Source organism: Hyperoodon ampullatus (assembly GCF_949752795.1).
Source record: "Hyperoodon ampullatus genome assembly, chromosome: 9".
Classification (NCBI taxonomy): Eukaryota; Metazoa; Chordata; class Mammalia; order Artiodactyla; family Ziphiidae; genus Hyperoodon; species Hyperoodon ampullatus.
In genome coordinates this window covers 89,262,099-89,275,684 of record NC_136922.1, presented here as the reverse complement: position 1 = coordinate 89,275,684, position 13,586 = coordinate 89,262,099, and the positions used below count along the sequence as shown (strand labels likewise).

General features: G+C 39.8%; 1 protein-coding gene across 1 annotated transcript in view; it reads right to left on the bottom strand.

Moving 5' to 3' along the window:
• EXOC4 (exocyst complex component 4) overlaps window positions 1-11,782 on the bottom strand; it is a gene marked incomplete at both ends in the record, with an annotated part of 836,896 nt that extends 825,114 nt beyond the window's left edge. The window contains 1 exon segment of the mRNA XM_079711536.1: window positions 11,697-11,782. Coding sequence (XP_079567662.1) covers window positions 11,697-11,782 — 86 coding nt within the window.
• Between the last annotated feature and the right edge of the window lie 1,804 nt (window positions 11,783-13,586).

The window sequence follows — 13,586 nt, the reverse complement described above, 5'->3', positions numbered from 1 at the left end:
AAACAATTAATGGAAATCACTTCAAGCAACTCAGAAAAACTAATTACAAGTAAGGCTCCACATATCCAGAAATCACTTACCAGGAAGCTAGAGCTCTATAGATCAAAATCTACAGTAAGAATCAAATCTCCTCAGTGATCCCCATTCTGGGAAGTACTCAAAGTGGACCCCTTAGCAGATAAACTAAATGTCACTGAGCCCCTGCACTTTTTACTCATCAAACACCTGAATCCCTCAGTCAGTACAACCTTCTCTCTTTTTAGGACAATTCTTATGAATTTTTTAAATTGCATAATGGAAAAAGCAGAAGACAAGGAGTCATCTTTACAACATATTCTAACATATTATCATAAGGCCCAAACTGAGTATTTTCAAACTCTCAACAAATATTCAAGGGTTAACTAGTTTCTGAACCTCACTCCAAGTAGGACGAAAATGAACAATTAACTTACTGATCTTTCTAGAACACAGTATTCCTTTTTGTTATTGATCCCAACACAAGAAAAAAAGTCTAGAGCTGACATGATTCTTGAAAACGTGAATTCTATTTTCTTTTCCAAACTGCTTTTAACTAGAAGATATTAGGTTACACTATTAGATCCACTTAGCCGTTATTTCAGTGTGAGTCAGATTTTCTTTTCTTCGAAAATATGTAACAGCCATCCTAAGAAATGCCTGACAGTAACAATATACTTATTAAGTCAGGAGGGACACTAAATACAGTTCTGAGTAGTGTGAAAGTACAAACTGAAAAGGAGGAAAAGAGTTCACTAAGACTATGAACCCTAACCAAACAAGTTGAGAAGTCATCTTCAAAGCCTATTAAATGAAGCAGACCCCTTTGTATAAGAAGAATAGTCTACGAAGGCTTCCAATGAACTATAAAAACTCATAATTCTGGGCTTCCCTGGTGGCGCAGTGGTTGAGAGTCCGCCTGCCGATGCAGGGGACGTGGGTTCGTGCCCCGGTCCGGGAAGATCCCACATGCCGCGGAGCGGCTGGGCCCGGGAGCCATGGCCGCTGAGCCTGCGTGTCTGGAGCCTGTGCTCCACAACGGGAGGGGCCACGACAGTGAGAGGCCCGCGTACCGCAAAACAAAACAAAACAAAAAACTCGTAATTCTGAGTTTTGTAAAAAAAAAAAAAAAAAAAAAATTACACATTAAATATATGAGATGTGTATCACTATATAATCACATAAGATATGGCTTCACTCAAAGCATAACCAAATCTACATTACACTTTTAAATCAGATTTTATTATATTCAATTAGACATTGCAATTGCTTGCTTCTGAATTATGGCTTATTAGATCCCACAAAATACAAGGTAATCCCATCCCAACTGATAGCGATTCATAATGACAAGTCCCTCTGAAAAAGTTTTCTGATGCATAAAAACAACATCCCCTAATTCACTACCAAGAGATTCACTTAATATCAAGTGACAGTAAACAATTTCTGCTTTAAAGTCAATTGAAAATTTCACTGGCATCTTGCTTCGAACAGCGCTTAGGGCCAATTACTACACCTGACACATGCAGTTTTTCTATATTTCAATTAACTCGGTTATATAAAACACTTGTGGGGACCAAAAGTATAAATCTTGTAGCCAACAGAGAAGGCCATTACCAAAATTAAGTAAAATCGCCTCTACCAAAAGCATACAACAGTCTAGGGTTGACAAAGTCAACTTAAAACCTCCCCCACCCTTACTGAACCAAACCCTACCTCTCTTTCACTCCCATTTTAAGCCCCATGTCCTTAAATCACTGTTTTCAGTCATCTCATTTTTCACCTCCAGTGGAATGCTTGTTACTATAACGCATTACAGCATTCGATCATTTTAAACGTGTATGCTATTTCCTAATGAGGAGTTTCTAGTGAGTTCCTCAGAAACTGTGTTTTATAAGACATTAATAGATATTATGTGGTAATAGGCTATTTTGGAAATTCTGGGTTACACAAATTGAAGGTTTCCTAACAACAGTCATTTTCAGGAGACTTTAATATGTTAATGTACAAGGTACCTCTGGGCGGGAGGTTGTCTGGGTAGGAGCGGGGTGGATAGAACTGGAATATATTATGCAGCATTTCTGCACTTTATTAAGCTACAGAACCTTGTCATTCCCACCACCTTCCCTCTCCCCAGCATATACATATATTATAAACATACATACACATGTGAAATTTTTATGGAAATTTTCAAACACAAAAATTAAGAGACTCATTGAATAAACCCAGCTTCAACAATTATCAACACATTCCCATCTTGTTTCATCTATACTCTCACTGACTCCAACCTTCTTATTATTTTGCAGCAAATCCCAGAAGTGATATCATTTTTACTGGTATGTATTTCAGTATTTCTCTGTTAAGAACAGTACTTTTTTTTTTTTTTTTTTTTTTTTAATGCGGTACGCCAGCCTCTCACTGTTGTGGCCTCTCCTGTTGCAGAGCACAGGCTCCGGACGCGCAGGCTCAGCGGCCATGGCTCACGGGCCCAGCCGCTCCGTGGCATGTGGGATCCTCCCGGACCAGGGCACGAACCCGTGTCCCCTGCATCGGCAGGCGGGCTCTCAACCACTGCATCACCAGGGAAGCCCAAAAAGAGTACTTTTTAAAAAGAAAAATAGCCATACCATTATCTCAGCTAAAAACAAGCTAACAATGCTACTTGGTTTCTTGTATTTTCCCAAATTATGTCCTAAGGGCTACTCAAACTAACATTTATTCGACTCACCTGAGACTCTCGTTAAAAAAGCAGATGCAGGTTAGGTGGTTCAGGTGGCGCTTAAGAGCCTGCATTTCTAACAAGCTCTCAAGTGACATTTTGAGTACAAAATAATGTCTCCCGTAATATTCAGCACAATGATAAGGCACCAAGTTTCCAACAGAAAAACACCTGAATTATGTGCCACGGTATTTTCTGCGAAGGCTTTATAAAAACTTTTAAAAGAATAAATGAAAGTCAGAAAAGTTTCTAAGGATCTTGAAATACTTATTTTTCTTACAATGTCAAATGATAAGAGAATTTTCCCTTATAACTTCCTGTTAAATGGTGAGTCTCTGTGTTTTTCAAGGTGAAAACCACAAAGGACTGGCTACCATAAAGACCAAGGTCATAACTCATTTCATAGCTTGAAAGCAGTTAACAAAAACGTAAGGAGCAGCAGAGTATAAGACAATAGGGAAGGGCTTCCCTGGTGCCGCAGTGGTTAAGAATCCGCCTGCGAATGCAGGAGACACGGGTTTGAACCCTGGTCCGGGAAGATCCCACATGCCACGGAGCAACTAAACCCGTGCGCCACAACTACTGAGCCTGTACCCTAGAGCCTTGGAGCCACAGCTACTGAAGCCCGTGCGCCTAGAGCCCGTGCTCCGCAACAACAGAAGCCACCGCAATGAGAAGCCTGTGCAAAGCAATGAAGACCCAACGCAGCCATAAATAAATAAATTTTAAAAAAAGACAATAGGGAAGCAGAGCTCACCACTGCAAACTGCAGACGGCCAGCACAGGTTGCAAGCGTCCCAATGCAAACAAAAACAACAACCAACAGAGTCTAAGTACTATGTCACCCAAAGAAAACCCATTTACCAGCCACACTAGACCTCAATAAACGATACCATCACAGGCATTAAATAAACAAAAAGAACTATATTTTTTAAAATAAGTACATAAACAGATGCAAACTAGTTCCTAGGCATTTCTAAGAGTTCTGGAGGAAAAGTTCCTGAAAAAGTACTACACCAAATGAACTGTTTCATTAAATACTCTGTAAAATACTGCAAAATCAGAAAGACCATCAGTGCTGAGAAACTAGTTCACCTTCGCGCCACAACTTCATTAAGCACATCTGGTTACCTTACTCTTCCTCTCTGAGCACAGGCAACCCAAAATTTGACCCATGACGATTCATCTTCTGAGATATTTTTTAAAATATGAAGCACTGATAGACGTCTACTGCTGGAATGGATGAAATAACAGGAAATAGATTTACCTTCCCATCTGAAACAACAAACAGAACAGGTTTCAAAACCTTGGACATGAAAGCTGTTCGAATTTGCAGAGCAGAGTCCCGGAGAGGAGAGAGCTACCGAAGCACCCTGAAGATCTGTGGAGGAGCTCCCTGGAGTCTTCCCCTGAGCATGCGTGGTAGAAAACTACTCAAGGCCACAAAAAGAACCACCTGAAAACAATTATCTGAAATCACACACAGCCAGAGTGAAAAATCTCATCACTCACAGAGCACTGGGTGGAGTACTCAGAAGGATTTTGCCATAGTACTGAGACAAAATGGCCCTAAGCTAATGTTGCTCGGCTCCCAATTAGCAAAATTTAAAACAGGACCTTAAAGGGCCACACTGTTTCCAAGTAACTTAACCACATCCCAGAACAACGCTCAAGAATATTTATAGGAAAACAAAGATATCCAATGTCAGTACCCAACAAGGTAAAATTCACAAAATCTAGCATCCAAAAAGTGGCAAGGCACACGGGGGTGGGGGTGGGGGGGAATTAACCAAAATGACGACAGATGATAAAAATAGCAAAGAACATTTAAACAGTTATAACACCTGTATTCCATATGGTCAAGAAGCTATGGGAAAGACTGAAGATATTTTTTTTAAATACCCAATCAAACTTCTTAGAGAGCAAAACCACAATCTAATAAAAACTACATTACATGGAATTAACAGCAGATTAGGAATTGCAGAAAAGATTAGTGAACTTTAGCACACAGCAACAGAAACTATACCAAAAAATAAAAACCCACCAAGAAAAAAAAAATCAAAAAAATAAAAGGGGGCGGGGGGAGAACATCAGCATTCAGTGAGCTGTGGGACAACTTGAAGGGTCTTAAACTACTTAAAGGTAAATCTGACAAATGATACGTGGACTTACACATTGAAATCTACAAAAAAATTGCTGAGAGGAGTTAAGTGGAGAGAGATACCCTGTTCATGGATCGGAAAACTCATACTGTTAAGACATCAATTCTCCCACATTAATCAGGACATTCAATGCAATCCCAACCAAAATCCCAGCGGGTTTTATTCTAGAAATTGATTAGCTAATTCTAAAATTGATAGGGAAATGCAAAGGACCTAGAATGGCCAAAAAAACTTTGAAAAAGTAGAACAGAGTTGGAAAGCTTACACTATCTGTCTCCAAGACTTATAAAAGCAGTAATCAAGACTGTGTAGAATTGTCATTAAGATAAACAGATGAATGGAACACACTAGAGAGTCAAGAAATATTGATAACTCCACACTGGCCACCTGGTTTTTGACAGAGGTGCCAAAGAAATTCAGTGAAAAAAGACGTTTTTTAAACAAATGGTGTTGGAACCACAGGATATCCTTACAAAAAAACTGAACTGGAAAAAAATTGACAGGGATGCTGGAAGCGTTCTCTATCTTGACACAAGTAATGGTTACACAGGCAAAAATTCATTGAGCCATATACTTAATATGTGTGCACTTTACTATATGTATGTGTACCTTAAAAACGGAGACATTAAGTTATCGTGTTAGGTTTAGCACACAGAATAAGATGCCATATTTATCTTTTAAAATATTTCTATCTATCCATCCAACATCTCATACAGAGAGACAGAGACACACAGAGAGAGATCTGAAATTAGGTTCACCTAATATCAATGATGGTAACTTATGGAGGATAAAGTTTGGAAAAATATTTTTTACTTTCATCTTCACATTTTTCTGCATTTCCATTGTTTGAATACTTTATAATGAGTATGTACTATTTTTATAATAATGCAATGATTTTTAAAAGCTGAAAGCAAAGTTATTAACGATGGTTAATTCTGCGTGAATATGAGTAACTTATATTTCCTTCTCTGTAATTCTCTACCACTTTAAAAATATTCATACAGGGCTTCCCTGGTGGCGCAGTGGTTGAGAGTCCGCCTGCCGATGCAGGGGACACGGGTTTGTGCCCCGGTCCGGGAAGATCCCACATGCCGCGGAGCGGCTGGGCCCGTGAGCCATGGCTGCTGAGCCTGCGCGTCCGGAGCCTGTGCTCCTCAACGGGAGAGGCCACAACAGTGAGAGGCCCGCGTACCACAAAAAAAAAAAAACAAAAAAAATTCATACAAAGATATAATATTTATATTATTTTGTTATGCTAAAAAAATGTTAACTTTGTTATAATTACAACCGTTAAGCCCTGTAGGTACCTGGACAGGATTCACATAAAAACCTTAAAAACAAAAACAGTATTTTGGAAAACAGGATTTTTGGACAATGTTTCTCTTTGATGACTTTTTTTTAACAAGTCTATGTGATACGATTTTTATAAAGGAACATGGGAAAAGTTACAATGACAAGTGTGCAAAGAAAGAGAACAAAAAGCATAGAATGTTGAAGATCCCACATATATCCAACAACGGAGAAAAGATAATCTTTTCAACAAATGGTGTGAGAACAACTGGACAGTCACCAAAAAAAATCAATCTAGACAGAGATCTTACAACCTTCACAAAAATTAATTCAAAATGAGTATGAGACCTAAATATCAAACACCTAGAAGTTAGCATAGGAGAAAACTGAGATGACCTTGCGTACAGCAATGACTTTTTAGCTACACCAAAGACATCATCCGTGGATTTTACTAAGATTAAAGACTTCTGCTCTGGACAAGACAAATTCTCTGCCTAGAGAATAAGAAGAAAAGCCACAGACCAGGAAAAAATATTTTCAAATCACATATATCCACATACATGCAACAGCACTGTCTAAATGACAGTGGGGCAAACACTTCCCTCTTAATCATGCAGTAGAGGAGAGTTAACAGAGACAATCATCAAAAATACTCGGTTTCTGGCAAGAGCACGGGAAAACAGGTACTCTAATACACCACTTGTGGGGATGTCAATTACCATCTTTCTGGAGGACATTTCGGCTCTGTCAAAACACAAAATGCACATATACTCTAAATCAGCTATTCTCTTGCCACTGCCATGGACTTACACCATGGATATACTGCCCAATGTACAAGAATGCTCATTGCAACATATTTTTAACAGAAGAAAAAATAAAACCAAAAGTGTGTGTTAAAAAGTGGGGGGCGGGGCTTCCCTGGTAGCGCAGAGGTTGAGAGTCCGCCTGCCGATGCAGGGGACACGGGTTCGTGCCCCGGTCCGGGAAGATCCCACGTGCCGCAGAGCGGCGGGGCCCGTAAGCCACGGCCGCTGAGCCTGCGCGTCCGGAGCCTGTGCTCCGCAACGGGAGAGGCCACGACAGTGAGAGCCCGTGTACCGCAAAAGTAAAATAAATAAATAAATAAATAAAAATAAAAAGTGGGGGGGTATGGGCCACCAATTAAATAGACTATGGTGTATCCATGTGACAGAATACTACCTAGCCACTAAAAACAAAGAATAAGATCAACGTGTGCTGCTAGAAAAGATCTCCAAGATAAAGAAAAACAAATGAACAAAGGTTCAAAAATGCACATAGTATGATCCCATTTGTTTAAAGCACATAGAATATATAATTTTTATGAATATTCCTTAAGTGCATATAAACTCATAAACAATATTAGATATTAATACATTAAAGTATATTATTTTGTTTAAAGATTATACATTCACCATACTTAAATACAGTCTTCTATTTCCCTCAGGACACTTAAAAGGGGTATGTTTCAGGAGGGAGACAAACAGGGGGAAAAGTCTACTTTTTATTTTGTACCTCTTGAAATATCTGAATTTTCTAAATATGTAACTAATTTTTAAAAATTATGCATATAATTTTAGAAAATCACATATATAATTTTTTAATGGCAACAAGGGTTATCTAGGCAAAGAGACCATGGTCCCTTCGGTTTCTTTGTTTATAGTCTTTTTTTTTTTTTTTTTTTTTGCGGTACGCGGGCCTTTCACTGTTGTGGCCTCTCCCGTTGCGGAGCACAGGCTCTGGACGTGCAGGCTCAGCGGCCATGGCTCACGGGCCCAGCCGCTCCACGGCATGTGGGATCTTCCCCGACCGGGGCACGAACCCGTGTCCCCTGCATCGGCAGGCGGACTCTCAACCACTGCGCCACCACGGAAGCCCTATAGTCTTTTTATCTTTAATAAATGTTTTACATTTTATGTCTGTTCATATTTTACATGTTTCATATACACACATAAGCATACATATATTTAAATCTAGCTTCTTTAGCTGAGTCTCAAATTATCAAAGAATTACCATCTTAAGTCAGCTATACAAGGTTTCTTAATTACAAAGAGAACATTCTGACAACTGGCATCAAACATTCTAGTCAACATAGCAAGGATATTTCTGATGGAAAATTATATCCTGGTTGCTATCTGGCAAACTTACTCAAATCAACTTTCTAACCAGAGAAGCTGGGGCTCCTGGAAAGGAGGAAATGAGCATTTCGGTGTCTTCTCTGTCCCAAACTGTGAGGCACTTTTACATACTCTTATTTAGTTTTTCGAAAACCCAGAGCACATTGTATGATTATCCCGTTTTACAAATGACAAACTAAGACACAGGGGTTTTTAAGTAATGAGTCCAAGGTCACTTTACATGGATAATACAGTAAGTCTCTACTACCTGTACCAAACCTCCCACTGAAGACTCTGACAACATTTATCTATAAGACATGGCTTGGAAAAAAACCTGATATCAGCCCAAATTAAAACTATATACCTCAAAGCCTTTAAGAAATTTCAATGCTAAAAATTACACGAGGTTAGAAACTTAGACATGGGTTCCCAAGGTATTAATTCTGTGCGTTTAGCCAGAAAAATGGGAATTCTTTTGCCCCTTACATCCATATATGCTTCCAGATGCCCCAGGGCTTCCAGAAAGTTTATACGTGTTTAGTTTCCAGATATACCAACAGTAATTTTCAAACAATACTGCATCACTTGTGTCAAGACTCCCCAGGATACAAAGAGAGCTAGAAATCCTAAAAACCATTATGAGACAGGCTCAGAAGGAGAGAGGAGTTAGTGCTGTAAAAACACTAATCCCCTAACGACTCCGAGGACTCTGCTCTGAACAGTGACCACACTCCCTTCCTGCCACAGTCTGTGGCATGGACCTCAAAGCTGTTGGTTCAAAGTTCTGATCAAAACGTGGACTCCTTCAACAAAGTTTACTTTGAATTAAATACAGGGCTGACCAAAATACTCCGAGGAGGAAGGGGATTTAACAGGTGTCGACCATAAAGGATTTTCCAAGTTTTGGAAATTCCAACTTCTGTGAAGACATAAAAGTTGATGACAGGGCTTCCCTGGTGGCACAGTGGTTGAGAGACCGCCTGCCGATGCAGGGGACACTGGTTCGTGGCCCGGTCCGGGAAGATCCCACATGCCGCGGAGCGGCTGGGCCCGTGAGCCATGGCCGCTGAGCCTGCGCGTCCGGAGCCTGTGCTCCGCAACGGGAGAGGCCACAACGGTGAGAGGCCCGCGTACCGCAAAAAAAAAAAAAAAAAAGTTGATGACAATGTGAGCCTTTAACTGCCTTCAAACCTCCTTGACCTCTGTGAGCAGAGTCTGTCCACAAAAGCTCCGCTCCGAGGTTTCAATGAGGTCTCCTCAAGTCACAGCCCAAGTTTGTCTTCCAAATTAAACCAGCTATTAAAGGCCAACTTCTAAAGAGAAGAGAGTCACATGTAATTGGGAAGTAAATCACCTAACAGTAAGTGGCAGACACATTTCCCAATTAAAAATCTGACAAGACCTCACAAAAATAAAACAGCATCTCCAAAATGCCATCTTGCTTGTTTCCTGTTTAGAAGGGCTGCCTGCCCCAACTTCACACCAAACAAAAGGCTGGGGCGGGGGGGAATCACAGCAAAGTAGGAAAATGCTGTGTGGGTACCTGTGTGTGTCCAAATAGTACATCAGCAGGTAATCAGGACTCTGTCCACCCAATTAGTTCCATTTTAAAGGGCCAGGGGCAAGACTTAAAACCAAAAGCTGTGGTTAGCAGCAGCCTCCAAAAGACGCAGTCCCAAACACCGTGCGTCCCCTCAACAAAGCACCGCATCACAACAGAACCTCTTCTGCAAAACCCCATAGTCCACCCTTTGAAACATCTGACCCTCCTGAAATATTTTTATTCAGCATTTTATAAATGGTTAAGAATTTCATTTATGAGGCTCAAGGCACTTAAATAACCCATCCACCAAATGTAACACTTCCATTACAATTACACTATACTTCTTTAAATCATTTTGACTTTTAAATGCTTTAAAGTGGACTATCACACTAACAAATTAGTCATCATTTAACTACTTGGTACCATGGCTGCAAATAGTGATGAGATTTGGTTATTCCCCATATATACTCTTACCCTGTCCTCAGGTCAAACCCTTATCCACCTATTGTCTTTTTTCCATTTAAAAGATGCTTGTAACAATAAATGCTGTTTATTGCTAATAGGAAGAGTATGAAAACATAGTGTTATGCTAACACATAATGTAGTATAGAAATGACAATTGTTACGTATCAGAACGGAATTGAAGGAGAATTTTTAGCATTCACTATTCAAAAAGGAAAAACAACTGCTCGTTGATAGAAAAAGATAAAGCTAAACTAATCAAACTTTTCAAAGGACAGTGGACTCTATCACTAACAAGTAATTTATTTTGTGACAAAATGACAGGTCCAAGGAAACACGGAAGAGAACTGGCACGCACCAGATACATCTTCAGGGATGCTCAAATTTTATAAACATGAGCCTAAAATGGTTTTCCTTTTTGAGGCTTGTTGCCAAAGCAACCAGGAATGCTACAGTCTTTGAGAGAGAATTTGAAGTAGAGGTTAAGGATAAGAGGAGGTAATCAAAGTTTTATGTGAGAATTTAGAATCATGAATACAATGCTGCAAGAAGGGTAACACAAAGAATACAAATTGAACAGATGGACAAAGCAGCAACTTCAGAGTCAGAACAATTTACTAACAGGAGATACGCATCCTCCGTTCTTTTTATTTTCATTTTACTGAAATGGGTTTGAAAGGGTTCTCCACCCTTATAATTTATTTCACTTAAAGAAAAAAGAGCCTCTAAAAGGTCGACCACTCCTACTCCCACCATATATAGTCTGGGAAAATGATATGCATAGAGAATAACGTGAAATTTGTTTTGTTTTGTTTTTTAAAGACTAGATCGGGATAGGAAGGCAGAACAAAAACCAAACACGGACGTGTGCTTTCAAACCCACAGCCCTTCTACCATCTCACTACAGGCTCTTGTATTTGAGGCTGTGGCCATTCACAGGTGGTTGGAGGTGTCCAACGTGTGAGAACACAGTCTGCAACTCGTGACAGGAGTCTCCGGACTTCAGGGCCTGACACCCAGAAGCCCAGGGAACAAGATGCCTTCCACAGTGAGCGGTGCTGAAGGCAATCAACCAATAAATGTATGAATAAGTGAACACACCTGGCTTTCTCTACCAAGTCCCAAACAGTGTGCTTTTAGGGCCCCGGGACCCTAACGCAAAGCTCTGGCCCTAAATTAGGAAAACACTGCGAGGCCGGGCTCCTCCCTCTAGCCCAACCCCAGAGAAAAAGAACTGCGGGGGCCCTTGGGAGGGGCTGAGGGGAGGCAAGGAGGGAAGGGAGGGGTCAGCAGGGTAGAACCCAGCTAACCCTTCTCCCTTCCAAAGCGGAGGTCGAGCCGCTGCCCCCGTCCCCTGACCCTGCCTCCCTCACCTGATCACAGAGATGAGCAGCCCCGAGGGGTCTTTGCTTTTGCTGACTGTGCTTCTGTATTTCCCACCAGCTCCTTCTGCCGCCATCTTGGTACCAGGTGGAGAGCGGCTGAGCCAGAAGGAACAGAGGGTAAACTCTGTAATTGATCTCTGGAGAGTACACCAATGGGAGAAGAGAACTCCAGAATCACGGCACTGGATAATCCAATCGCTGAAGGGAGGAGGCGGGACTGAAGCAGCAAGTTTCGAGGGCCGACGCGCGCTCTAAGCATTCTGGGTACTGTAGTTTTCTTCCGCGTTTCCTGAGCGCGCAGAAAAACTGATCTAGTTGCGACTTGGTGAAATCTCCTCATGTCTTCATTTATATTTATTCTGATCGTGGGTTTTTTCCCAGTTTCCTTGTTTTTATAATTTTATTTTATTACTTTTTAAATCAAATTTATCTGACATTGCCAAAGTGCTTATGTGGGGTATTTAAGTAGGGTAGGTGCTTGATGTCTATATACAAAGTTTTTACTTTAAACACAGGTGGTTAAGAAAAATCCAATAAAATGCGAAAATGAATAGACACAGAAATGCTTTTCTTTAGTATTCTCTAAAACTAAATGTTTATACATTCGTTTAATGCATGAGTTCGATTATTTTGATATTTCCAGATAATCCTAAAAAACATGCAAGCAGGAACACACAAATGGATATTGATAAAGAAAAGACAGAAAAACCGAAAAGCAACACTGACCAGATTGCATTCCTTTTCTTCCCAAGCTAAATAAAATATAGTTGGTAATGATGCACAGTTGTGCTTTATTAATATTTTTACTGTTAAGTTTTCATATGTCCTGCATTCAACTCTACTGGATTAGTCACTAATTCAGCAGATGAACTAAAAAAGCGGTCAGAGTAAGAATAGAAAGTGCATAGATCGAGGAACAAGAAGAAAAGTAAATATTGAAAATGAGGGAAGGCAGTGAGTGATCTCCTTAGTAGAGGTGGAGATTAAAGAACTTCAGAGATGGATAGAAAGCAAACTCAGAGGTCCTGGAGTTAACAAAATAGCAAGCACAGAGAATGTCCACTGCTTTGATTAGGCAGATATAAGCTGGTAGAGGTTCACAGTGATTTTTAAAAAATAAGTTGGAAATATATATATATATATTTTTTCTTTTAGTGTTCCTTGCCTTTGGCCCAATAATTCCAGTTCTAGGGACTTTGATCCTAAAGAAACAGAGATACAGAAAAAATACTGAAAATTTTAAAACAGAAGTATTAAATAAATTATGGAATGTCCACAAGAGGATAGATATATTATAACATATAGCCATTGGAAATCACAATTTTAGTGAGTTTTAATGAAGAGAAGATGTTCATGATGTAAGTGCAAAAAGCAGGCTATAAAATTAAAGAACATATATATATACATATATATAGATAGATAGATAGAGAGAGAGAGAGAGAGAGAGAGGTAATTGGGCCTAGTGGCTAAGGATGCAGGCAGTAGGGAAAAGAACACATGATCACCTCAGTTGATACAGAAAAAGCTTTTGACAGAATCCAACAACCGTTTCATGATGAAACACTCAGAAAACTAGAAATAGAAGGGAATTTATTCAATGTGATACAGGATGTTTATTAAAAACCCACAGCTAATACACAATGGTGAAAAAACTGAAAGCTTTCCAGCTATGATCAGGTACAAGACAATGATGTCCATTTTGCCACTTGTACTCAACAAAGATCTGGAAATTCTAGCCAGAGCAATTAGGCAAAAAAAAAAAAAAAGAATGAAAGGCATTCAAATTAGAAAGGAAGGAGTAAAACCATCTCTATTTGTAGACAACATGGTTGTACATATGGAAATCCTAAAGAAATTTTTAAAAACTATTAGAGCTAA